Raw genomic sequence first — 27,662 nt, forward strand, 5'->3', positions numbered from 1 at the left:
GTGTTTGCACGGCGGGGGCGCCTCCCACCGGCAGCAACACTTTTGCGTACTATGAGAGGCCCTGTGCCAGTGACGTCGCCAACTAGTATTCCTCCCCCCACCTGATGAAGGAACCTGCACTTTCATCTGCACCTTCCTCTTTGTCCCCGTGTAAGGTGGTATGGTATGCGGGAAGAGCAACCTGACTTTCAGCAGGGTCACAATGTTGTTGTGTAGCGTGCACGGGGAATGTTGCGTTATGGGTCAATGTACCAGCAGACTCATCTATCACTGGCTGGGCAATGGGCACGATGAAGTGGAAACACAGATATAGGCCCAAAGAAGAAAGTGGGCTAAATGCAGTTCAAAATTGGTAACACAGGAATAACCAGGGGGCATTGCAGTGGAGGACAACTGGAATGAGAGGCTGACACAGAGAGTAGGGCCAAATCAGTAAGTAGTCGAAATGCAGTTCAAAATTGGCAACCGTAGTAAACAGGCGGCACAGCTTTGTTCAGTGGAGGAGAACAGCAAGGAGTGGCAGACACCGATAGTAGGCCCCAAACCAACTAGTACGCCAAATGCAGTTGTTCCATTTAACCACAATTTAATGAGAGCCTGAAGATAGAAGCTCAGGAAAGGCAACCTGGGGAACACCTTGGAGTGTAACACACCATCTCTCTCCACCCCATACCCATTTTGTATGGCCTAATGCAGTGTACTTTTCTACAACTACTAAACGAGAGTCGGAAGACCGAAGCAATGGCAAGGAAACCTGGGGAACACCTTAGAGTGTAACACACCCTCTCTCTACACCCCATACCCAATTTGAAGGCCTAATGCAGTGTAGTTTCCAAGAACTACTAAACGAGAGCCGGAAGATCGAAGCTCAGGAAAGGCAACCTGGGGAACACCTTGGAGTGTAACACACCCTCTCGCTACACCCCATACCCAATTTGAAGGCCTAATGCAGCGTAGTTTCCAACAACTACTAAACGAGAGCCGGAAGATCGAAGCTCAGGAAAGGCAACCTGGGGAACACCTTGGAGTGTAACACACCCTCTCTCTACACCCCATACCCAATTTGAAGGCCTAATGCAGTGTAGTTTCCAAGAACTACTAAACGAGAGCCGGAAGATCGAAGCTCAGGAAAGGCAACCTGGGGAACACCTTGGAGTGTAACACACCCTCTCGCTACACCCCATACCCAATTTGAAGGCCTAATGCAGCGTAGTTTCCAACAACTACTAAACGAGAGCCGGAAGATCGAAGCTCAGGAAAGGCAACCTGGGGAACACCTTGGAGTGGAACACACCATCTCTCTACACCCCATACCCAATTTGAAGGCCTAATGCAGAGTAGTTTCCAAGAACTACTAAACGAGAGCCGGAAGATCGAAGCTCAGGAAAGGCAACCTGGGGAACACCTTGGAGTGTAACACAACGTCTCTCTACACGACGGAAGGGCTGATTCTTAGGAAGGAAGGCTGTTGGAAATAAGCATTGCGCGTCCGAGGGTGATTATATTCTTATTAGGTATATACTCACCCTCGGACGCGCCCTGCTTCTTTATTTGGAATGAATGTTTATTTGCAATGTGGTGTTGACTTTCTCTATTATTTTGGTAATTAATGATTTTATTATTTTCATTATTTTGCATCTTCTCGGCAATAATATAAAGAAGACGCGACAGGACAACACTCGGTGGATGCCATATGTGTGTTTTCAATTTAAAAAAACTTTCAGTTAACTACTTGCAGGAGAAAGTAATTGTAGCTGGTGGCCATTTTTAGTACTGTACCAGATTAGAGTTGTGTGTTTGTTTTTAATGTTAAAATGTCTGCATTTGATATCTCACCAGTATTTTCTTTTTTATAAGCAAAATACTTATTTTTATATTTTCTGATGTTGGTTCCAGGGGTACACGGCCAGCAGTGCCCTGGTCAGTGTAGTAGTAGTTGAAAGAATGGACCGCAGACAGGCATCGAAGGCCTAAAATAATAACACATGGCTGTAGGCAATTTTAAATTGGTTCCAGGGGTACACGGACAGCAGTGGTGTGGTCAGTGGAGGCCTAGTGGAAGGAGTGACCGCAGACAGGCATCGAAGGCCTAAAATAATAACACATGGCTGTAGGCAATTTTAAATTGGTTCCAGGGGTACACGGACAGCAGTGGTGTGGTCAGTGGAGGCCTAGTGGAAGGAGTGACCGCAGACAGGCATCGAAGGCCTAAAATAATAACACATGGCTGTAGGCAATTTTAAATTGGTTCCAGGGGTACACGGACAGCAGTGGTGTGGTCAGTGGAGGCCTAGTGGAAGGAGTGACCGCAGACAGGCATCGAAGGCCTAAAATAATAACACATGGCTGTAGGCAATTTTAAATTGGTTCCAGGGGTACACGGACAGCAGTGGTGTGGTCAGTGGAGGCCTAGTGGAAGGAGTGACCGCAGACAGGCATCGAAGGCCTAAAATAATAACACATGGCTGTAGGCAATTTTAAATTGGTTCCAGGGGTACACGGACAGCAGTGGTGTGGTCAGTGGAGGCCTAGTGGAAGGAGTGACCGCAGACAGGCATCGAAGGCCTAAAATAATAACACATGGCTGTAGGCAATTTTAAATTGGTTCCAGGGGTACACGGGCAGCAGTGACCTGGTCAGTGTAGTAGTAGTTGAAAGAATGGACCGCAGACAGGCATCGAAGGCCTAAAATAAAAAAATTGGGCTGGCTGTAGGCAATTTTAAATTGGTTCCAGGGGTACACGGGCAGCAGTGACCTGGTCAGTGTAGTAGTAGTTGAAAGAATGGACCGCAGACAGGCATCGAAGGCCTAAAATAAAAAAATTGGGCTGGCTGTAGGCAATTTTAAATTGGTTCCAGGGGTACACGGGCAGCAGTGGTGTGGTCAGTGGAGGCCTAGTGGAAGGAGTGACCGCAGACAGGCATCGAAGGCCTAAAATAATAACACATGGCTGTAGGCAATTTTAAATTGGTTCCAGGGGTACACGGGCAGCAGTGACCTGGTCAGTGTAGTAGTAGTTGAAAGAATGGACCGCAGACAGGCATCGAAGGCCTAAAATAAAAAAATTGGGCTGGCTGTAGGCAATTTTAAATTGGTTCCAGGGGTACACGGGCAGCAGTGGTGTGGTCAGTGGAGGCCTAGTGGAAGGAGTGACCGCAGACAGGCATCGAAGGCCTAAAATAATAACACATGGCTGTAGGCAATTTTAAATTGGTTCCAGGGGTACACGGGCAGCAGTGACCTGGTCAGTGTAGTAGTAGTTGAAAGAATGGACCGCAGACAGGCATCGAAGGCCTAAAATAAAAAAATTGGGCTGGCTGTAGGCAATTTTAAATTGGTTCCAGGGGTACACGGGCAGCAGTGACCTGGTCAGTGTAGTAGTAGTTGAAAGAATGGACCGCAGACAGGCATCGAAGGCCTAAAATAAAAAAATTGGGCTGGCTGTAGGCAATTTTAAATTGGTTCCAGGGGTACACGGGCAGCAGTGGTGTGGTCAGTGGAGGCCTAGTGGAAGGAGTGACCGCAGACAGGCATCGAAGGCCTAAAATAATAACACATGGCTGTAGGCAATTTTAAATTGGTTCCAGGGGTACACGGGCAGCAGTGACCTGGTCAGTGTAGTAGTAGTTGAAAGAATGGACCGCAGACAGGCATCGAAGGCCTAAAATAAAAAAATTGGGCTGGCTGTAGGCAATTTTAAATTGGTTCCAGGGGTACACGGGCAGCAGTGGTGTGGTCAGTGGAGGCCTAGTGGAAGGAGTGACCGCAGACAGGCATCGAAGGCCTAAAATAATAACACATGGCTGTAGGCAATTTTAAATTGGTTCCAGGGGTACACGGGCAGCAGTGACCTGGTCAGTGTAGTAGTAGTTGAAAGAATGGACCGCAGACAGGCATCGAAGGCCTAAAATAAAAAAATTGGGCTGGCTGTAGGCAATTTTAAATTGGTTCCAGGGGTACACGGGCAGCAGTGACCTGGTCAGTGTAGTAGTAGTTGAAAGAATGGACCGCAGACAGGCATCGAAGGCCTAACATAACAAACTTGGGCTGGCTGTAGGCACTTTTAAATTGGTTCCAGGGGTACACGGGCAGCAGTGGTCTGGTCAGTGGAAGTCTAGTGGAAGGAGTGACCGCAGACAGGCATCGAAGGCCTAAAATAATAACACATGGCTGTAGGCAATTTTAAATTGGTTCCAGGGGTACACGGACAGCAGTGGTGTGGTCAGTGGAGGCCTAGTGGAAGGAGTGACCGCAGACAGGCATCGAAGGCCTAAAATAATAACACATGGCTGTAGGCAATTTTAAATTGGTTCCAGGGGTACACGGGCAGCAGTGACCTGGTCAGTGTAGTAGTAGTTGAAAGAATGGACCGCAGACAGGCATCGAAGGCCTAAAATAAAAAAATTGGGCTGGCTGTAGGCAATTTTAAATTGGTTCCAGGGGTACACGGGCAGCAGTGACCTGGTCAGTGTAGTAGTAGTTGAAAGAATGGACCGCAGACAGGCATCGAAGGCCTAAAATAAAAAAATTGGGCTGGCTGTAGGCAATTTTAAATTGGTTCCAGGGGTACACGGGCAGCAGTGACCTGGTCAGTGTAGTAGTAGTTGAAAGAATGGACCGCAGACAGGCATCGAAGGCCTAAAATAAAAAAATTGGGCTGGCTGTAGGCAATTTTAAATTGGTTCCAGGGGTACACGGGCAGCAGTGACCTGGTCAGTGTAGTAGTAGTTGAAAGAATGGACCGCAGACAGGCATCGAAGGCCTAAAATAAAAAAATTGGGCTGGCTGTAGGCAATTTTAAATTGGTTCCAGGGGTACACGGGCAGCAGTGGTGTGGTCAGTGGAGGCCTAGTGGAAGGAGTGACCGCAGACAGGCATCGAAGGCCTAAAATAATAACACATGGCTGTAGGCACTTTTAAATTGGTTCCAGGGGTACACGGGCAGCAGTGGTCTGGTCAGTGGAAGTCTAGTGGAAGGAGTGACCGCAGACAGGCTTCGAAGGCCTAACATAACAAAATTGGGCTGGCTGTAGGCACTTTAAATTGGTTCCAGGGGTACATGGGCAGCAGTGTATGGTCAGTGGAAGTCTAGTGGAAGGAGTGACGGCAGACAGTCTTCGAAGGCCTAACATAACAAAATTGGGCTGACTGTAGGCACTTTTAAATTGGTTCCAGGGTAACACGGCCAGCAGTGGCCTGGTCAGTGTAGTAGTTGTAGAAAGAAGGGACCGCAGACAGGCTTCGAAGGCCTAACATAACAAAAATGTCAAAACAATGGTATTGTCAGTGCCAGGCATTGAAGGATGTCAGCGGCTAGACTACACATTGGTGAAGCTGTGAGAGATAATTTTGCTAGTGGTAGAGCACTGTTTGAGCTGGGGGGGGGAACTGTCTTGTGGCCGGCGGTACAGGCACAGGGCCCCTCATATTACAACGGTGTGTCTGACGTTGGGTGCGCACCACCACCGCCAGAGACACTTTATTGTACTATGAGGGACCCAGTGGCAGTGCCGTCGACCAAAAGCGGCCACACCCACCTCTTCAGACAAACAGCACTCTCAAGGGTCCAAGCGCAAAGTGGCGATAGCACGGCCCCGTGTGGGGAGTTTGGCCATTTCGTGAGGTGGAAACATGTCGTATGCTGGACAATCAGGTGAAGAAAATTACGAGATTGGAAAAGTCATTCAGAATAGTCCACAGGCAAGACCTTTTCATAGGAAAGCTAGGTGTCAGCCGGGCAGGGTGGGGCAAAAGATTTTGAAATCCAGTTGTGGTTCATTTTAATGAAGGTTAGATCATCTACATTTTGGGTAGCCAGACGAGTCCTTTTTTCTGTTAGTATTGAACCTGCAGCACTGAATACTCTTTCTGATAGGACACTAGCTGCCGGGCAAGCAAGCTCCTGCAATGCATATTCTGCCAATTCTGGCCAGGTGTCTAATTTGGATGCCCAGTAATCAAATGGGAATGACGGTTGAGGGAGAACGTCGATAAGGGATGAAAAATAGTTTGTAACCATACTGGACAAATGTTGTCTCCTGTCACTTTGAATTGATGCTGCAGTACCTGTCCTGTCTGCGGTCATAGAAAAATCACTCCACAACCTGGTCAGAAAACCCCTCTGTCCAACGCCACTTCTGATTTCTGCCCCTCTAACACCTCTGGTCTGCTGGCCCCTGGAGCTCGTGTGAGAACGATCACGGGCGCTGTGTGCAGGGAATGCCAGAAGCAAACGGTCAACAAGAGTTGATTGTTTTGTTGCTAATATTAGTTCCAAGTTCTCATGTGGCATAATATTTTGCAATTTGCCTTTATAGCGAGGATCAAGGAGGCAGGCCAACCAGTAATCGTCATCGTTCATCATTTTTGTAATGCGTGTGTCCCTTTTGAGGATACGCAAGGCATAATCCGCCATGTGGGCCAAAGTTCCCGTTGTCAAATCTGCGGTTGTGCTTGGTTGAGGGGCAGTTGCAGGCAAATCTACGTCACTTGTGTCCCTCAAAAAACCAGAACCCGGCCTTGCCACGCCACCAATTTCCCGTGCCCCCGGGAAAGCTTCCTCATTAAAAATATACTCATCCCCATCATCCTCCTCATCCTCCACCTCCTCTTCGCCCGGTACCTCGTCATGTACACTGCCCTGACCAGACAATCGCTGACTGTCATCAAGGCTTTCCTCTTCCTCTGGTGCAGACGCCTGATCCTTTATGTGCGTCAAACTTTGCATCAGCAGACGCATTAGGGGGATGCTCATGCTTATTATGGCGTTGTCTGCACTAACCAGCCGTGTGCATTCCTCAAAACACTGAAGGACTTGACACATGTCTTGAATCTTCGACCACTGCACACCTGACAACTCCATGTCTGCCATCCTACTGCCTGCCCGTGTATGTGTATCCTCCCACAAAAACATAACAGCCCGCCTCTGTTCGCACAGTCTCTGAAGCATGTGCAGTGTTGAGTTCCACCTTGTTGCAACGTCTATGATTAGGCGATGCTGGGGAAGGTTCAAAGAACGCTGATAGGTCTGCATACGGCTGGAGTGTACAGGCGAACGGCGGATATGTGCGCAAAGTCCACGCACTTTGAGGAGCAGGTCGGATAACCCCGGATAACTTTTCAGGAAGCACTGCACCACCAGGTTTAAGGTGTGAGCCAGGCAAGGAATGTGTTTCAGTTGGGAAAGGGAGATGGCAGCCATGAAATTCCTTCCGTTATCACTCACTACCTTGCCTGCCTCAAGATCTACAGTGCCCAGCCACGACTGCGTTTCTTGCTGCAAGAACTCGGACAGAACTTCCGCGGTGTGTCTATTGTCGCCCAAACACTTCATAGCCAATACAGCCTGCTGACGTATGCCAGTAGCTGCCCCATAATGGGAGACCTGGTGTGCAACAGTGGCAGGTGCGGATGGAGTGTTTGTGCGACTGCGGTCTGTGGACGAGCTCTTGCTTCTGCAGGAGGACGAGGAGGAGGAGGAGGAGGGGGTGCGAACGGCTACAGACAACTGTTTACTAGACCGTGGGCTAGGCAGAACTGTCCCAAACTTGCTGTCCCCTGTGGACCCTGAATCCACCACATTTACCCAGTGTGCCGTGATGGACACGTAACGTCCCTGGCCATGCCTACTGGTCCATGCATCTGTTGTCAGGTGCACCTTTGTGCTCACAGATTGCCTGAGTGCATGGACGATGCGCTCTTTAACATGCTGGTGGAGGGCTGGGATGGCTTTTCTGGAAAAAAAGTGTCGACTGGGTAGCTCGTAGCGTGGTACAGCGTAGTCCATCAGGTCTTTGAAAGCTTCGCTTTCAACTAACCGGTAGGGCATCATCTCTAACGAGATTAGTCTAGCTATGTGGGCGTTCAAACCCTGTGTACGCGGATGCGAGGCTAAGTATTTCCTTTTTCTAACCATAGTCTCATGTAGGGTGAGCTGGACTGGAGAGCTGGAGATCGTGGAACTAGCGGGGGTGCCGGTGGACATGGCAGACTGAGAGACGGTGGGAGATGGTATTGTTGCCGCCGGTGCCCTAGATGCAGTGTTTCCTACTACGAAACTGGTGATTCCCTGACCCTGACTGCTTTGGCCTGGCAAAGATACCTGCACAGATACAGCAGGTGGTGCGCTAAATGGTGGTCCTACACTGCCGGAAGGGATGTTGCGTTGATGACTAGCTTCATTGGCCGAGGGTGCAACAACCTTAAGGGACGTTTGGTAGTTAGTCCAAGCTTTCAAATGCATGGTGGTTAAATGTCTATGCATGCAACTAGTATTGAGACTTTTCAGATTCTGACCTCTGCTTAAGGAAGTAGAACATTTTTGACAGATGACTTTGCGCTGATCAATTGGATGTTGTTTAAAAAAATGCCAGACTGCACTCTTTCTAGCATCGGATACCTTTTCAGGCATTGCAGACTGAGCTTTAACCGGATGGCCACGCTGTCCTCCACCAGGTTTTGGCTTTGCCACGCGTTTTGGGCAAGATACGGGCCCGGCAGATGGAACCTGTGGCGATGTTGATGCCTGCTGCGGCCCCTCCTCCTCCTCTGCTTCAGAACTGCTGCCGCCTGCACCCTGTTCCCCCAATGGCTGCCAATCGGGGTCAAGAACTGGGTCATCTAATAACTCTTCTTGTACCTCCTGCGCAACTTCGTCTGTGTCACCGTGTCGTTCGGTGGTATAGCGTTCGTGATGGGGCAACATAGTCTCATCAGGGTCTGATTCTTGATCAGCACCCTGCGAGGGCAATGTTGTGGTCTGAGTCAAAGGACCAGCATAGTAGTCTGGCTGTGGCTGTGCGTCAGTGCACTCCATGTCAGATTCAATTTGTAATGGGCATGGACTGTTAACTGCTTCACTTTCTAAGCCAGGGACGGTATGTGTAAAGAGCTCCATGGAGTAACCCGTTGTGTCGCCTGCTGCATTCTTCTCTGTTGTTGTTTTTGCTGAAGAGGACAAGGAAGTGACTTGTCCCTGACCGTGAACATCCACTAACGACGCGCTGCTTTTACTTTTACCAGTTTCACGAGATGAGGCAAAAGAGCTAGAGGCTGAGTCAGCAAGATAAGCCAAAACTTGCTCTTGCTGCTCCGGCTTTAAAAGCGGTTTTCCTAATCCCAGAAAAGGGAGCGTTCGAGGCCTTGTGTAGCCGGACGACGAACCTGGCTCCACAGCTCCAGACTTAGGTGCAATATTTTTTCCCCCACGACCACCTGATGCTCCACCACTACCACTACCCTCATTACCAGCTGACAATGAACGCCCCCGGCCACGACCTCTTCCACTAGACTTCCTCATTGTTTTAAAAACGTAACCAAACTAACGTTATTTGTTGCAGTCACACAACTTACACGGTGAGCTATAACTTCTGTATGATTTAGCTACCCCTTTACAGGTTGGTGAGACCACAGCGAAAATCAGGCCCAATGTTACACACTCTTTTTTTGGTGGCTGCAAATTAGAGAGATGCCCCACACGCAGGACTGTCACTGAAGCACAAATGTTAATATTAATGTCACACTATTATTTTTTTTTTATTTTTATTTTTTTCAGGAACACTTTAGAAACCCCCCAAAAAAAAAAAAATAGATTTTTGCAGGGAGAATTTAGAAAACAAATGTAACAAACTATATGCTTTCTATGGGCCACTGAGTGAGAGATGACGCACACAGGAATCAGGAGTGGCACACAAGCCCAGAGGCCAATATTTTTCTACCAATGATTGATGGAGTTATTTTCTCTGGTAGATTTTGGAACCCAAATCAAGGAAAAAAAATGTAGGCTTTCTATGGACCACAATTGGAGAGAGAGAGAGAGAGAGATGGCACACCCAGGAGTCAAGACTGGCACACAAGCAGAAAGGCCAATATTAATCTCCCACTGTTTTTTTTGGTTGTTTTTTTTTTTTTTTTTTTCAGGGAGACTTTAGAAAAAAAAATAATAAAAAAAATATGATTTTATCAGGAAGAATTTAGAAACCAAATAAAATAAAATGATTTTTTCAGGGAGAATTTAGAAAACAAATAAAACCAAAAATAGGCGTTCTATGGCCCACTGACTGAGAGATGACGCACCCAGGAGTCAAGACTGGCACACAAGCAGAAAGGCCAATATTAATCTCCCACTGTTTTTTTTTTTTTTTTTCAGGGAGACTTTAGAAAAAAAAATAATAAAAAAAATATGATTTTATCAGGAAGAATTTAGAAACCAAATAAAATAAAATAATTTTTTCAGGGAGAATTTAGAAAACAAATAAAACCAAAAATAGGCGTTCTATGGCCCACTGACTGAGAGATGACGCACACAGGAGTCAGGAGTGGCACACAAACCCAGAGGCCAATATTTTTCTACCAATGATTGATGTAGTTATTTTCTCTGGTAGATTTTAGAACCCAAATCAAGGAAAAAAAATATAGGCTTTCTATGGACCACAATTGGAGAGAGAGAGAGAGAGAGAGAGAGAGAGAGAGAGAGAGAGAGATGGCACACCCAGGAGTCAAGACTGGCACACAAGCAGAAAGGCCAATATTAATCTCCCACTGTTTTTTTGGTTGTTTTTTTTTTTTTTTTTTTTCAGGGAGACTTTAGAAATAAAAATAATAAAAAAAATATGATTTTATCAGGAAGAATTTAGAAACCAAATAAAATAAAATGATTTTTTCAGGGAGAATTTAGAAAACAAATAAAACCAAAAATATGCGTTCTATGGCCCACTGACTGAGAGAGAGAGAGAGATGGAACGCTTAGTACTGGCACACAAGCCCAAAGGGCAATATTAATCTCCCTTTTTTTTTCCAGGGAGAATTTCTGAAACCCAAAAAAAAAATAAAATAGGCTTTCTATGGCCCACTATTTGTGAGAGAGATGGGACGCTCAGGACTGGCACAGATGGCACGCTCAGGACTGGCACAGAAGCCCAGAGGCCAATATTAATCTCCCTTTTTTTCTGGGAGAATTTATAAAACCAAAAAAATATTTAAATAGGCTTTCTATGGCCCACTATTTGTGAGAGAGATGGCACGCTCAGGACTGGCACAGATGGCACGCTCACAACTGGCACAGAAGCCCAGAGGCCAATATTAATCTCCCTTTTTTTCTGGGAGAATTTATAAAACCAAAAAAATATTTAAATAGGCTTTCTATGGCCCACTATTTGTGAGAGAGATGGCACGCTCAGGACTGGCACAGATGGCACGCTCACAACTGGCACACAAGCCCAGAGGCCAATATTAATCTCCCTTTTTTCAGGGAAAATTTATAAAACCAAAAAAAAAATTAAATAGGCTTTCTATGGCCCACTATTTGTGAGAGAGATGGCACGCTCAGGACTGGCACAGATGGCACGCTCACAACTGGCACACAAGCCCAGAGGCCAATATTAATCTCCCTTTTTTCAGGGAAAATTTATAAAACCAAAAAAAAAATTAAATAGGCTTTCTATGGCCCACTATTTGTGAGAGAGATGGGACGCTCAGGACTGGCACAGATGGCACGCTCAGGACTGGCACAGAAGCCCAGAGGCCAATATTAATCTCCCTTTTTTTCAGGGAGAATTTATAAAACCCAAAAAAAAATAAAATAGGCTTTCTATGGCCCACTATTTGTGAGAGAGATGGCACACTCAGGACTGGCACACAAGCCCAAAGGCCAATATTAATCTCCCACTGTATTTTTATCAGGGAGAATTTATACACCCCACAAAAAAAAATACAGAAAAATGAAAAGGCTTTCTATGGCCCACTATGTGAGAGAGATGGCACACACAGGGATGGCACTCTAGCAGAAATGCCAAATTGCCAATCTTAATCTCCCACCAAAAAAAAAAAAAAAAAAAAAACAGGGAATGTCCTACAATTACTATCTCCCTGCCTGCAGTAATCTCAGCCAGGTATGGCAGGCAGCTACTATCTCCCTGCCTGCAGTAATCTCAGCCAGGTATGGCAGGCAGCAATAAGGAGTGGACTGATGCACAAATGAAATAAAAAGTGTGGACAAACAAAAAAGATAGCTGTGCAGAAAGGAAGGAACAAGAGGATTTGTGCTTTGAAAAAAGCAGTTGGTTTGCACAGCGGCGTACACACAGCAATGCAGCTATCAGGGAGCCTTCTAGGGCAGCCCAATGAGCTACAGCGCTGAGGGGAAAAAAAAAAAAAAAAAAAATTCCACTGTCCCTGCACACCGAGGGTGGTGTTGGACAGTGCAAATCGCTGCAGCACAAGCGGTTTTGTGGTTAATGGACCCTGCCTAACGCTATCCCTGCTTCTGACAAAGCGGCAGCAACCTCTCCCTAAGCTCAGATCAGCAGCAGTAAGATGGCGGTCGGCGGGAACGCCTCTTTATAGCCCCTGTGACGTCGCAGACAGCAAGCCAATCACTGCAATGCCCTTCTCTAAGATGGTGGGGACCAGGACCTATGTCATCACGCTGCCCACACTCTGCGTTTACCTTCATTGGCTGAGAAATGGCGCTTTTCGCGTCATTGAAACGCGACTTTGGCGCGAAAGTCGCGTACCGCATGGCCGACCCCGCACAGGGGTCGGATCGGGTTTCATGAAACCCCGACTTAGCCAAAAGTCGGCGACTTTTGAAAATGTTCGACCCGTTTCGCTCAACCCTACTCACCACCACACAATAAGAGAAAAAAAATGGATCTACATGTGGCAATACATTTTTGTCTCCCCAATCATAACATTATGGACATGAAATTACTTGTTTTAAAAGGAAATACATAGTGGATGCTTTCCTGAAACGGAAAGTACTTGCAAGCAGCATAATACAAAGAATAGCAGGTTTACCCAGAATCCTTTGCAGTAGGCGGAGCTATGCAAATCATCTCTTTCCACCCCTGTCTAATCCACAGCGCTTGGAACCGCCAAGCGTGCAATGCTGCGGATTAGTTTCTAAATTTACACAGCCAACCAATTCCTACCTGTGGACACGTGTTTCGGGCTTTAGGCCCTCATCAGCACAGGGCTGGAATTGGTTGGCTGTATGGAGTGGGGCTCGGTGAGCAAGCGATACATACATGCTAGCCACCTTAGGGAGAGACCCAAGTTGGGCTAAATGTAGCGGGACGAAAGAGACCGAAAAGCCCTCTACTTAAAGGAAATACATAGTGGATGCTTTCCTGAAACGGAAAGTACTTGCAAGCAGCATAATACAAAGAATAGCAGGTTTACCCAGAATCCTTTGCAGTAGGCGGAGCTATGCAAATCATCTCTTTCCACCCCTGTCTAATCCACAGCGCTTGGAACCGCCAAGCGTGCAATGCTGCGGATTAGTTTCTAAATTTACACAGCCAACCAATTCCTACCTGTGGACACGTGTTTCGGGCTTTAGGCCCTCATCAGCACAGGGCTGGAATTGGTTGGCTGTATGGAGTGGGGCTCGGTGAGCAAGCGATACATACATGCTAGCCACCTTAGGGAGAGACCCAAGTTGGGCTAAATGTAGCGGGACGAAAGAGACCGAAAAGCCCTCTACTTAAAGGAAATACATAGTGGATGCTTTCCTGAAACGGAAAGTACTTGCAAGCAGCATAATACAAAGAATAGCAGGTTTACCCAGAATCCTTTGCAGTAGGCGGAGCTATGCAAATCATCTCTTTCCACCCCTGTCTAATCCACAGCGCTTGGAACCGCCAAGCGTGCAATGCTGCGGATTAGTTTCTAAATTTACACAGCCAACCAATTCCTACCTGTGGACACGTGTTTCGGGCTTTAGGCCCTCATCAGCACAGGGCTGGAATTGGTTGGCTGTATGGAGTGGGGCTCGGTGAGCAAGCGATACATACATGCTAGCCACCTTAGGGAGAGACCCAAGTTGGGCTAAATGTAGCGGGACGAAAGAGACCGAAAAGCCCTCTACTTAAAGGAAATACATAGTGGATGCTTTCCTGAAACGGAAAGTACTTGCAAGCAGCATAATACAAAGAATAGCAGGTTTACCCAGAATCCTTTGCAGTAGGCGGAGCTATGCAAATCATCTCTTTCCACCCCTGTCTAATCCACAGCGCTTGGAACCGCCAAGCGTGCAATGCTGCGGATTAGTTTCTAAATTTACACAGCCAACCAATTCCTACCTGTGGACACGTGTTTCGGGCTTTAGGCCCTCATCAGCACAGGGCTGGAATTGGTTGGCTGTATGGAGTGGGGCTCGGTGAGCAAGCGATACATACATGCTAGCCACCTTAGGGAGAGACCCAAGTTGGGCTAAATGTAGCGGGACGAAAGAGACCGAAAAGCCCTCTACTTAAAGGAAATACATAGTGGATGCTTTCCTGAAACGGAAAGTACTTGCAAGCAGCATAATACAAAGAATAGCAGGTTTACCCAGAATCCTTTGCAGTAGGCGGAGCTATGCAAATCATCTCTTTCCACCCCTGTCTAATCCACAGCGCTTGGAACCGCCAAGCGTGCAATGCTGCGGATTAGTTTCTAAATTTACACAGCCAACCAATTCCTACCTGTGGACACGTGTTTCGGGCTTTAGGCCCTCATCAGCACAGGGCTGGAATTGGTTGGCTGTATGGAGTGGGGCTCGGTGAGCAAGCGATACATACATGCTAGCCACCTTAGGGAGAGACCCAAGTTGGGCTAAATGTAGCGGGACGAAAGAGACCGAAAAGCCCTCTACTTAAAGGAAATACATAGTGGATGCTTTCCTGAAACGGAAAGTACTTGCAAGCAGCATAATACAAAGAATAGCAGGTTTACCCAGAATCCTTTGCAGTAGGCGGAGCTATGCAAATCATCTCTTTCCACCCCTGTCTAATCCACAGCGCTTGGAACCGCCAAGCGTGCAATGCTGCGGATTAGTTTCTAAATTTACACAGCCAACCAATTCCTACCTGTGGACACGTGTTTCGGGCTTTAGGCCCTCATCAGCACAGGGCTGGAATTGGTTGGCTGTATGGAGTGGGGCTCGGTGAGCAAGCGATACATACATGCTAGCCACCTTAGGGAGAGACCCAAGTTGGGCTAAATGTAGCGGGACGAAAGAGACCGAAAAGCCCTCTACTTAAAGGAAATACATAGTGGATGCTTTCCTGAAACGGAAAGTACTTGCAAGCAGCATAATACAAAGAATAGCAGGTTTACCCAGAATCCTTTGCAGTAGGCGGAGCTATGCAAATCATCTCTTTCCACCCCTGTCTAATCCACAGCGCTTGGAACCGCCAAGCGTGCAATGCTGCGGATTAGTTTCTAAATTTACACCGCCAACCAATTCCTACCTGTGGACACGTGTTTCGGGCTTTAGGCCCTCATCAGCACAGGGCTGGAATTGGTTGGCTGTATGGAGTGGGGCTCGGTGAGCAAGCGATACATACATGCTAGCCACCTTAGGGAGAGACCCAAGTTGGGCTAAATGTAGCGGGACGAAAGAGACCGAAAAGCCCTCTACTTAAAGGAAATACATAGTGGATGCTTTCCTGAAACGGAAAGTACTTGCAAGCAGCATAATACAAAGAATAGCAGGTTTACCCAGAATCCTTTGCAGTAGGCGGAGCTATGCAAATCATCTCTTTCCACCCCTGTCTAATCCACAGCGCTTGGAACCGCCAAGCGTGCAATGCTGCGGATTAGTTTCTAAATTTACACAGCCAACCAATTCCTACCTGTGGACACGTGTTTCGGGCTTTAGGCCCTCATCAGCACAGGGCTGGAATTGGTTGGCTGTATGGAGTGGGGCTCGGTGAGCAAGCGATACATACATGCTAGCCACCTTAGGGAGAGACCCAAGTTGGGCTAAATGTAGCGGGACGAAAGAGACCGAAAAGCCCTCTACTTAAAGGAAATACATAGTGGATGCTTTCCTGAAACGGAAAGTACTTGCAAGCAGCATAATACAAAGAATAGCAGGTTTACCCAGAATCCTTTGCAGTAGGCGGAGCTATGCAAATCATCTCTTTCCACCCCTGTCTAATCCACAGCGCTTGGAACCGCCAAGCGTGCAATGCTGCGGATTAGTTTCTAAATTTACACAGCCAACCAATTCCTACCTGTGGACACGTGTTTCGGGCTTTAGGCCCTCATCAGCACAGGGCTGGAATTGGTTGGCTGTATGGAGTGGGGCTCGGTGAGCAAGCGATACATACATGCTAGCCACCTTAGGGAGAGACCCAAGTTGGGCTAAATGTAGCGGGACGAAAGAGACCGAAAAGCCCTCTACTTAAAGGAAATACATAGTGGATGCTTTCCTGAAACGGAAAGTACTTGCAAGCAGCATAATACAAAGAATAGCAGGTTTACCCAGAATCCTTTGCAGTAGGCGGAGCTATGCAAATCATCTCTTTCCACCCCTGTCTAATCCACAGCGCTTGGAACCGCCAAGCGTGCAATGCTGCGGATTAGTTTCTAAATTTACACAGCCAACCAATTCCTACCTGTGGACACGTGTTTCGGGCTTTAGGCCCTCATCAGCACAGGGCTGGAATTGGTTGGCTGTATGGAGTGGGGCTCGGTGAGCAAGCGATACATACATGCTAGCCACCTTAGGGAGAGACCCAAGTTGGGCTAAATGTAGCGGGACGAAAGAGACCGAAAAGCCCTCTACTTAAAGGAAATACATAGTGGATGCTTTCCTGAAACGGAAAGTACTTGCAAGCAGCATAATACAAAGAATAGCAGGTTTACCCAGAATCCTTTGCATAGCTCCGCCTACTGCAAAGGATTCTGGGTAAACCTGCTATTCTTTGTATTATGCTGCTTGCAAGTACTTTCCGTTTCAGGAAAGCATCCACTATGTATTTCCTTTAAGTAGAGGGCTTTTCGGTCTCTTTCGTCCCGCTACATTTAGCCCAACTTGGGTCTCTCCCTAAGGTGGCTAGCATGTATGTATCGCTTGTTTTAAAAGGTAACTTCAAATCTCAAAGAGATAGAAGAATATGGGAATATAAACCGATGATGACCTTTGACACTCTTATTGCAGGAATGAATGTGTCGCATGGATTTATGTCTTTTTACATCAACTAAGGAACGAAGGAATTTGCCCCTCAGACAATGTGGGGCCATTACAACAGAACCAGTCCCCAATCAGGGGACAATAATACATTCCTTATCTAAGAACTGGTCCAATATTTATGGACATAACTGTTTATCACTCATGGTAATTCTGCTTCATGCCACCTGTCTTATTCATGTTTTTTTTTTCCTGTGATGTGTTGTGCATAAATATGTGATTCTCCAGAATTTCTTTTAGTCTATGCCTGATTAAGAGACCTGAGTAGTCTCGAAAGCTTGCAATTTGTTACCATCTTTTCAGTTAAAAGATATCAACCACTGAGGACACTCAATGTGGAAATTCAAAAACTGAAAAATGGGGCGTGCCATATTATTCGGCCGATTATTTAACTTAATACTTTGTTGCGCCACCTTTTACTGCGATTACAGCTGCAAGACGCTTGGGGTATGTCTCTATCAGTTTTGTACATCGAGAGACTGAAATTCTTGCTCATTCTTCCTTGGCAAATAACTCGAACTCAGTGAGGTTTGATGGAGATCGTTTGTGAACAGCAGTTTTCAGCTCTTTCCACAGATTATCGATTGAATTGAGGTCTGGACTTTGACTTGGCCATTCTAACACCTGGATACTTTTATTTGTGAACCATTCCATTGTAGATTTTGCTTTATGTTTGGGACCATTGTCTTGTTGGAAGACAAATATCCGTCCCAGTGTCAGGTCTTTTGCAGACTCCAACAGGTTTTCTTCAAGAATGGTCCTGTATTTGGCTCCATCCATCTTCCCATCAATATTAACTATCTTCCCTGTCCCTGCTGAAGAAAAGCAGGCCCAAACCATGATGCTGCCGAGGGCCAGCTCCAGGTTTTTGTGAGCCCCAGGCAAAAGAGTCTCAGTGGGCCCACATACCACGATTCATGATGCACAGATACAGAGGAGAAATATAGGTATACTACACAGGGCCTAGCCTTCCCCCTCATCCTTCACATAGGCAGATCTGCACACACAAAATACGCAGACATGCACACACACACACAATACGCAGACATGTACACATACAATACGTAAACATACACATACATACAGTATGCAGAGATGCACAAACATATAATAAGCAGACATGCATACACATGGAGTACTCAGACATGCACACACATACAGTACTCAGACATACACACACTTACAGTACGTAGACATGCACACACATACAAGATGCATACATGCACACACATACAGAATGCAGACATGCACACACATACAGTACGCAGACATGCACACACATACAATAAGCAGACATGCGCACAAACACAGTACGCAGACATGCGCACACACAGTACGCAGACATGCACACACACAGTACGCAGACATGCACACACATACAGTACGCAGACATGCACACACACAGTACGCAGATATGCACACACACAGTACGCAGACATGCACACACACTACGCAGGCATACACACACACAGTATGCAGACATGCACACACACAGTATGCAGACATGCACACACAGTACGCAGACATGCACACACACATTACGCAGACATGCACACACACAGTACGCAGACATGCACACACAGTACGCAGACATGCACACACACTCATACAGTAAAATACGCAGATATACACATACAATACGCAGATATACACACACAATATGTAGATACAGTATGTACATACATATTTTTGAAGACAAATACACAAAAATACATAAATATATACAGTCATACACACTGATGTACACAGATATGCACATCATACATGCATACACAGACAGACACAAGCCTCACTCATCTCCCCCTGGCTTGTCGCTCATCAGGCTGCTCTGGCATGTGGTTATGGAGGGCGCACTGTTTGATGGCAGTCAGACATGGCCGCACACAGTGCACTCTGCACTCCTTCCATTTCAATATGATCGCTTGTACAGTGCTCCTTGGCATGTTTAAAATTTTTGAAATCATTTTGTAGCCAAATCCAGCTTTAAACTTCTCCACAACAGTATCACAAACCTCCCTGTTGTGTTCCTTGGTCTTCATGATGTTCTCTGTGCTTCAAACAGAACCCTGAGACTATCACAGAGCAGGTGTATTTATACAGAGAGTTGATTACACACAGGTGGATTATATTTATCATCATTAGACATTTAGGACAACATTGGATCATTCAGAGATCCACAATGAACTTCTGGAGTGAGTTTGCTGAACTGAAAATAAAGGGGCCGAATAATATTGCACGCCCCACTTTTCAGTTTTTGAATTTCCACAAAAATTTTAAATAAGCGATAAATTTCATTCAACTTCACAATTGTGTTCCAATTGTTGTTGATTCTTCACCAAAAATTTACATTCGGTATCTTTATGTTTGAGGCATGATGTGCGGGAAAAGGTTGAAAAGTTCCAGGGGCCGAATACTTTCACAAGGCACGGTACATGGCCCACCCTGTATATATATATATATATACATATATATATATATATGTATATATATATATATATATGTATATATATATATATATATATATATACATATATATATATACATATATATATATATGTATATATATATATATATATGTATATATATATATATATATATATATATATATATATATATATACATATATATATATACACACACAGTATATATATATAAATATATATATATATATATATAAATATATATATATATATATATATATATATATATATATATATATATATACATACAGGTGCTTCTCACAAAATTAGAATGTCATCAAAAAGTTAATTTATTTCAGTTCTTCAATAAAAAAAAGTGAAACTCATATATTATATAGAGACATTACAAACAGAGTGATCTATTTCAAGTGTTTATTTCTGTTAATGTTGATGATTATGGCTTACAGACAATGAAAATCCAAAAGTCATTATCTCAGTGAATTGGAATCTATAATATAACGCTGTGAGCGTCACTCTGTCCGAAGCCTTTATAGACTGCGCAAGCGCAAGCGCCGGCGCAGTCTGGGCCTCACAGAGTGACGCTCCCAGGAGATCGCGGTATGCGTAAACACTAAACGCACACCGCGATCTCCAACAGAGAAGCAGGGACCGCCAGGAGAGTGAGTATCGACTATATTCACCTGGCCCCATTCCACCGCTGCGCGCCGCCATCTTCCCGGTCCTCGGCCTGTGACCTTCAGTTCAGAGGGCGCGATGACGCGCTTAATGCGCACTGGCGCCGCCCTCTGACTGACCAGAGGACCAGGAAGATGGCAGCGCGCAGCGGTGGAACGGGGCCAGGTGAATATAGTAAGTGCTGGGGGGCCTGAGTTGGCGGCGATACCAGCACCTGACCCCCACAGCGCGCCCAGCGACCATAGGTGAGTATGGTATTTTTTTTTATATATTGCAGCAGCATACGGGGCATATACAATGGAGCATCTTATGGGGCCATAAACCATAATGGAGCATCTTATGGGGCCATAAACAATAATGGAGCAGAGTACGGGGGCATATACCATGGAGCATCCTATTGGGGCCATAAACCTTTATGGAACAGCGTACGGGGCATACACTATGGAGCATCTTATGGGGGCCATAAACCATAATGGAGCAGTGTACGGGGCATATACTATGGAGCATCTTATGGGGGCCATAAACCATAATGGAGCAGTGTACGGGGGCATATACCATGGAGCATCTTATGGGGGCCATAAACCTTTATGGAACAGCGTACGGGGGCATATACTATGGAGCATCTTATGGGGGCCATAAACCTTTATGGAGCAGTGTATGGGGGCATATGTTATGGAGCATCTTATGGGGGCCATGAACCTTTATGGAGCAGTGTACGGGGGCATATACTATGGAGCATCTTTAGGCGGGCCATCAACCTTTATGGAGCAGTGTATGGGGCATATACTATGGAGCATTTTATGGGGGCCATAAACCTTTATGGAGCAGCGTATGGGGCATATGGATGGGAGCAGCAAATTAAAGAACAGTGGCGCAGGATGGGAGCAGCACATGACAGAACGGGGGCACAGGATGGGAGCAGCACATGACAGAATAGGGCAGCACATGACAGAACGGGGAGCAGGATGGGAGCAGCACATGTCAGAATGGGGGCGCAGGATGGGAGCAGCACATGATAGGATGGAGACGCAGGATGGGAGCAGCACATGACAGGATGGGGACGCAGGATGGGAGCAGCACATGACAGGATGGGGGCGCAGGATGGAGCAGCACATACCTGGATGGAGACCATATACAGTTAGGTCCATATATATTTGGACAGAGACAACATTTTTCTAATTTTGGTTATAGACATTACCACAATTAATTTTAAACAAAACAATTTAGATACAGTTGAAATTCAGACTTTCAGCTTTCATTTGAGGGAATCCACATTAAAATTGGATGAAGGGTTTAGGAGTTTCAGCTCCTTAACATGTGCCACCCTGTTTTTAAAGGGACCAAAAGGCTATTTCATGGACAGTTGTGGGCAATCCCTTCGTTATGTCATTCTCAGTTAAGCAGATAAAAGGCCTGGAGTTGATTTCAGATGTAGTGCTTGCATTTGGAAGGTTTTGCTGTGAAGTAAACATGCGGTCAAAGGAGCTCTCCATGCAGGTGAAACAAGCCATCCTTAAGCTGCGAAATAAGAAAAAACCCATCTGAGAAAATGCTACAATATTAGGAGTTGCAAAATCTACAGTTTGGTACATCCTGAGAATGAAAGAAAGCACTGGTGAACTCATCAATGCAAAAAGACCTGGGCGCCCACGGAAGACAACAGTGGTGGATGATCGCAGAATAATCTCCATGGTGAAGAGAAACCTCTTCACAACAGCCAACCAAGTGAACAACACTCTCCAGGAGGCAGGCGTATCAATATCCAAATCTACCATAAAGAGAAGACTGCATGAAAGTAAATACAGAGGGTTCACTGCACGGTGCAAGCCACTCATAAGCATCAAGAATAAAAAGGCTAGACTGGACTTTGCTAAAAAAAATCTAAAAAAGCCAGCACAGTTCTGGAGTAACATTCTTTGGACAGATGAAACCAAGATCAATCTGTACCAGAATGATGGAAAGAGAAAAGTATGGCGAAGGCATGGTACAGCTCATGATCCAAAGCATACCACATCATCTGTAAAACACGGCGGAGGCAGTGTGATGGCTTGGGCATGCATGGCTGCCAGTGGCACTGGGTCACTAGTGTTTATTGATGATGTGACACAGGACAGAAGCAGCCGAATGAATTCTGAGATATTCAGAGCCATACTGTGTGGTCAGATCCAGCCAAATGCAGCCAAACTGATTGGTCGTCGTTTCATACTACAGATGGGCAATGACCCAAAACATAAAGCCAAAGCAACCCAGGAGTTTATTAAAGCAAAGAAGTGGAATATTCTTGAATGGCCAAGTCAGTCACCTGATCTCAACCCAACTGAGCATGCATTTCACTTGTTAAAGACTAAACTTCAGACAGAAAGGCCCACAAACAAACAGCAACTGAAAACCACCACAGTGAAGGCCTGGCAGAGCATCAAAAAGGAGGAAACACATCATCTGGTGATGTCCATGAGTTCAAGACTTCAGGCAGTCATTGCCAACAAAGGGTTTTCAACCAAGTACTAAAAATGAAAATTTTGTTTAAAATTATTGAATCTGTCCAATTACTTTTGGTCCCTTTAAAAACAGGGTGGCACATGTTAATGAGCTGAAACTCCTAAACCCTTCATCCAATTTTAATGTGGATACCCTCAAATGAAAGCTGAAAGTCTGAACTTCAACTGTATCTGAATTGTTTTGTTTAAAATTCATTGCGGTAATGTCTATAATGAAAATTAGAAAAATGTTGTCTCTGTCCAAATATATATGGACCTAACTGTACCAATATAAATGCTCGCCACCCGGGCGTAGAACGGGTTCAATAGCTAGTACTTTATAACACCAGCTTGAAAAATGATTTTTAAATCTGAAACGTTGGCCTATGGAAATGTATGTTCAGTAAATGCACTCAATACTTGGTCGGTGCTCATTTTGCATCAATTACTGCATCAATGTAGCGTGCATTGAAGGCGATCAACCTGTGGCACTGCTGAGGTGTTATGGAATCCCAGATGGCTTTGATAGCAGCCTTCAGCTCGTCTGCGTTGTTGGGTCTGGTGTCTCTCATCTTCCTCTTGACAATACCCATAGATTCTCAATGGAGTTAAAGTAAGGCGAGTTTGCAGGCCAATCAAGCACAATATATCAGTTTAATTTTTTGTATTCAAGAACTGAAATAAATTACCTTTTTGATGATATTCTAATTATGTGGCAAACACCTATATATATTTGTGTGTATGTGTGTATACAGTCTTCATGTTATTCACCATATCTACAATGGGTTGCCATGGTAGCTGTGTAAGAAAACTAAAATATTGCAGTGTATAGTACAAGCATTCATAGGTTCAAGTTCCCAAGGGGGCTAAAACAGACAAAAGATAATTATTGCCCAGTTAAACATTTTTATATGTAAAAAATAAAAAAGCATATTTAGCTTTACTGCATCCATAAAATTCAGATCTATCAAAATATAAAATTGTTTATCATGAAGGGAAATATCTGAAAGAGAAAAACTGCAACCCCAAAATTGTTTTTTGGTGACTGCACCCCAAGAAAAAATGCAATATGCATCAAAACATAGTATGCACACTAAAATTGTACCAATGCAATCTACCACAAGCACACAAAAAAAAGTTATTAGTTTCAGAAAATGGCGACATTAACCACATTTTTTCTCTAATTGCATATTTTTTAAGCCATTAAAATAGAATAGCTACACTTGTTTGGTCATGCCAAAATAATACATGCTGCTAAGTCAACTGTATCTCATGATTAACACTGTAAAAATATAACACAAAAAGTGATTGATTTATTCCCATTAATTGTACATTATAGGTTAAAATGAATCATGTTAATCTATACTGTAACTTGTCACGCCAAAAATACCAAAAAAATCAACAACCCTCATATAGTTATGTCAACAGAAGAGAAAAAAGTTCTGGCTTTTTTGAAGAAGAGCAAAAAAACAATATGGAAAAAATAAAAAATGTGCAGCATATCTAATGTGTACACATTATTTTGTGGTCTGCATGATTTTAGTAACAACAATGAAAAACAAATAATTTGTCTTTCTGTCACTATATTCTGAGAGTCATAACTTCATTTTTTCATTAATAAGATTTTATTTTTCCGTTTTATTTTTGTATCATGACTATGATTTTTGTAGGATGAAATTATGTTTTCATGAGTCCCAGGTTTGTTGAGAGATCTGCCTCTGATGCTTTAGCTTGCTATCTGCCTATTCAGTAGAACAATTCGTATTTCCTATATCCCTAGTGCCAGTTGTAAAGATGATTTATCAAAAACCAAGATCTACGCAGACTAAGGACCTCCATATACATTAGATAACAGTGGGCCAAATCCACCTATTTTGTTGTCAAGAAAGAACAATGAGGTAATATGTATGAAGGACTCACGACCCTCTCCTGAGAGATGATTTTAGGGATGAGAACTATCCAAACATTTGTTATGAGAAGAGAAAAGCTGCTGACTAGGGTTGAGCGAAACAGATCGTTAATTTTCAAAAGTCGCCGACTTTTGGCAAAGTCGGGTTTCATGAAACCCGACCCGATCTCTGTGTGGGGTCGGCCATGCGGTACTCGACTTTCGCGCCAAAGTCGCGTTTTGTATGACGCGCTTGGTGCCATTTTTTCAGCCAATGAAGGAGCGTGGGCAGAATGATGACATAGGTCTTAGGGGCGTGGACACCTATCGCCATCGCTTGTGCGCTGTAGCGATTAAGAATGTGTAACACCAGCTGTGTCTTTTCTGTTCAGGGACGGAGGAGAGAGAGAGAGAGAGAAAAAAAAAATTCCTATTGACTTTGCATTGGGTTTCGTGTTTTGGTCGATCCCCGACTTTTCGCCATAATCGGCCGATTTCACTCGACTCGACTTTTGAGTTAGTCGGGTTTCGCGAAACCCGAGTCGACCCTAAAAAAGTAAAAGTCGCTCAACCCTACTGCTGACATATCAATCTGACTACGGCTTTCTCTAAGAAATATTAGTAGCTCTCAACAGGGCGGAGCATTCCCGTATAAATGGGAGTTGGGAAAAATAGATGTCAGCCGTGGGATCATTTGGCCGACAGCTTTCTAATGTGTATTGGCGTTTTTAGAAATTTCAGCTTAGAAGACTACAAAATTATGAAAGTACTTTTAAACCATCTTCCAAGCTGTAATTCAGGATCTTTATACCGTAAATTGGAAAAACAGCCAATGCACATATTACGTTAGTGTGTGGATTCTATATTGAAACTGTCAAAGAGTGTTTCATGAATTGGTATGGCAGCCATGGAACAGAATGTTACATTAAGATATAGCACAGTACAGCATAACATAATTCAGCATTTAAATAAATACTTTATTAGTCATTAATCCTAAAGTAAAAATACCTACTGGATTCAGAACAAGTGTAAAAAAAAGTTCCCCTCCTTGTATACTTCTGTCAAGCTCAACTGGACCTCCAGGGTACTCCTTATAGAAAATTGTATGCGTGAAAAGACCACAGGTTTGCCGAGGAATAACCTAGAGAGAAATCATAAAAAATGGAAGAATTATTGTCAATACTTACTGTATATCTAAATGTAAAATATGACAGTTTTGATTCTACCAATAAATAAAGATAATAGTTAATATTATAATAATTCTAATAAGAATTCAGTAGACTTTATCATACTAATGTATACATTTTATTTCCATTAACTTACACTATTCATTCTTTAATCTTTATTTCTGCACAATAAATAGTTAGATCCAATGTATAAAAAATACTAAAACTAATTTGCAGATTTTTAAATATTAGCAGTGAAGAAATGTATTCTGTTTCCTAAGTGAATAACCTTATATTAAGCAACATTAAACTTTATTTGCAACTTTGCATCTAAACTTCTATTATAATATAACAAACAGTCCTCTGGTAATTATTTTGTACCATTTAATATCATCTGATAATTTACTCTTTATGCTACATATTATAAGATGATCACTAACAGTGAGATTGCCACCAATTTGACCAGTTCTGACTAGTGTTGAGCCGGTATCCTCGTCGCTTGGGTTTTCCCGAGCACGCTCGGGTGACCTCCGAGTGTTTATGACTGCTCGGAAATTTAGTTTTTATCCCGGCAGCTAAATGATTTACAGCTACTAGCCTGCTTGATTACATGTGGGGATTCCCTAGCAACCAGGCAACCCCCACATGTACTCAGCCTGGCTAGTGGCTGTAAATCACTGCCACGATGGAAACTAAATCCGAGCAGTCATAAATACTTGGAGGTCACCCGAGCTCATCACTAGTTCTGACACCTACAGTGCAGTCGTTAGGTTTGGTGGTCCCCAACCTTTCTTACCTTGACATTGACTGCAGCCTCTTTCCCCTGATGACATTTCATTTGAGTATCCCAGTATGCATTTGGATTCTCAAAGTGTCATAAACAAATTATGTAGTAGTAAAAAAATAAAGCAGTTAAATGAGGGAAGGATATGGAACTTTTAAGTAAAGTGTAATAGAAAATAGGTTAGATTATGGCATTAAATAGACATTTAGGCAGACAATTTGTTTTTCAGACCACCCCTTTAATGCTGCTGCTCCTTTGCACAATTTTATATAGGTGACTAACAGATAGATGAATAAACGTTTGCATGTTCCATTGAGAAAATAAAGTATACAAAATCTTCACTTTTACTTTATCAGTACAATGTTTATAGATTGTAGATTTATACGCTTTTACAATTGTATGCACTTGCCCTTATCAAAATACTAGCACTTATTTGACTGAATGACTGATTGTTTTCAAAACGTCTGAAGAAAGCTGAAAAATTTCTAAAAGCCAAATTATAAACTACTACAGTGATGTTCCATTATTTTTCTGCAAGTTTATTTTTGCAGAAAATTACAGATAATTGGCATGCTAGCAAAAATAGCACACAATGTCCTTCGATTTTTAGCTTATCCTTGTCAATTATTTTCAAGCAGTAAATTAATGTATTAGATTAAAAAATGTATTTCATTGTGTCTTATTTGGAATGGTCCATTTAGTTTCTTTGCTATGTTACAGGTTACATTATCTTATTTCTACCAATGTAATATATTGTGCTGGAACAACTAGTCTCCAACATACAGAAAATCTATTCCATGATTGAAATATGTATTTGACATGTTGCTAACAGTTGTCTTCTACTCGGTTAAAATATTCTTCTACATTGTGTGCAGAATTATTAGGCAAATCTATTTTTAGACCATCATCAACCTGAAAAGGTCCAACTAGCTCATATTTAATAATGTCAGCCCATAACAGTACCCAAGATTTTTATGCAGGACAATACTTCATCGCACGCATCAAAGTACCATATTTTTCAGACTATAAAATACACCGAAACATAAGATGCACCTAGGTTTTAGAGGAGAAAAAAAAACAATTGAAGCAAAAAATGTGGTGATGATTGACTGTTATGGGGGTGGGATCTGCTGCTGACACTGTTATAAGGTTATAAGGATAATGACACTGTTATAGGGGTATGTGCCAATATTCCACATTCTGGTATATATATATATATATATATATATATATATATATATATATATATATATATTTATATATGTATATG

General features: G+C 43.9%; 1 protein-coding gene across 2 annotated transcripts in view; it reads right to left on the minus strand.

Annotated features, from left to right (window-relative positions):
- The window catches only part of LOC138656666 (bifunctional heparan sulfate N-deacetylase/N-sulfotransferase 3-like), an 857,911-nt gene that overhangs the window by 287,583 nt on the left and 542,666 nt on the right, over window positions 1-27,662 (minus strand). For both annotated transcript variants that reach the window (XM_069743761.1, XM_069743762.1), the window contains one exon: window positions 25,455-25,583. In XM_069743761.1, the coding sequence (XP_069599862.1) occupies window positions 25,455-25,583 (129 nt within the window). The remainder of the gene's footprint in view (window positions 1-25,454; window positions 25,584-27,662) is intronic.

Source organism: Ranitomeya imitator, chromosome 1, assembly GCF_032444005.1.
Source record: "Ranitomeya imitator isolate aRanImi1 chromosome 1, aRanImi1.pri, whole genome shotgun sequence".
Lineage (NCBI taxonomy): Eukaryota > Metazoa > Chordata > Amphibia > Anura > Dendrobatidae > Ranitomeya > Ranitomeya imitator.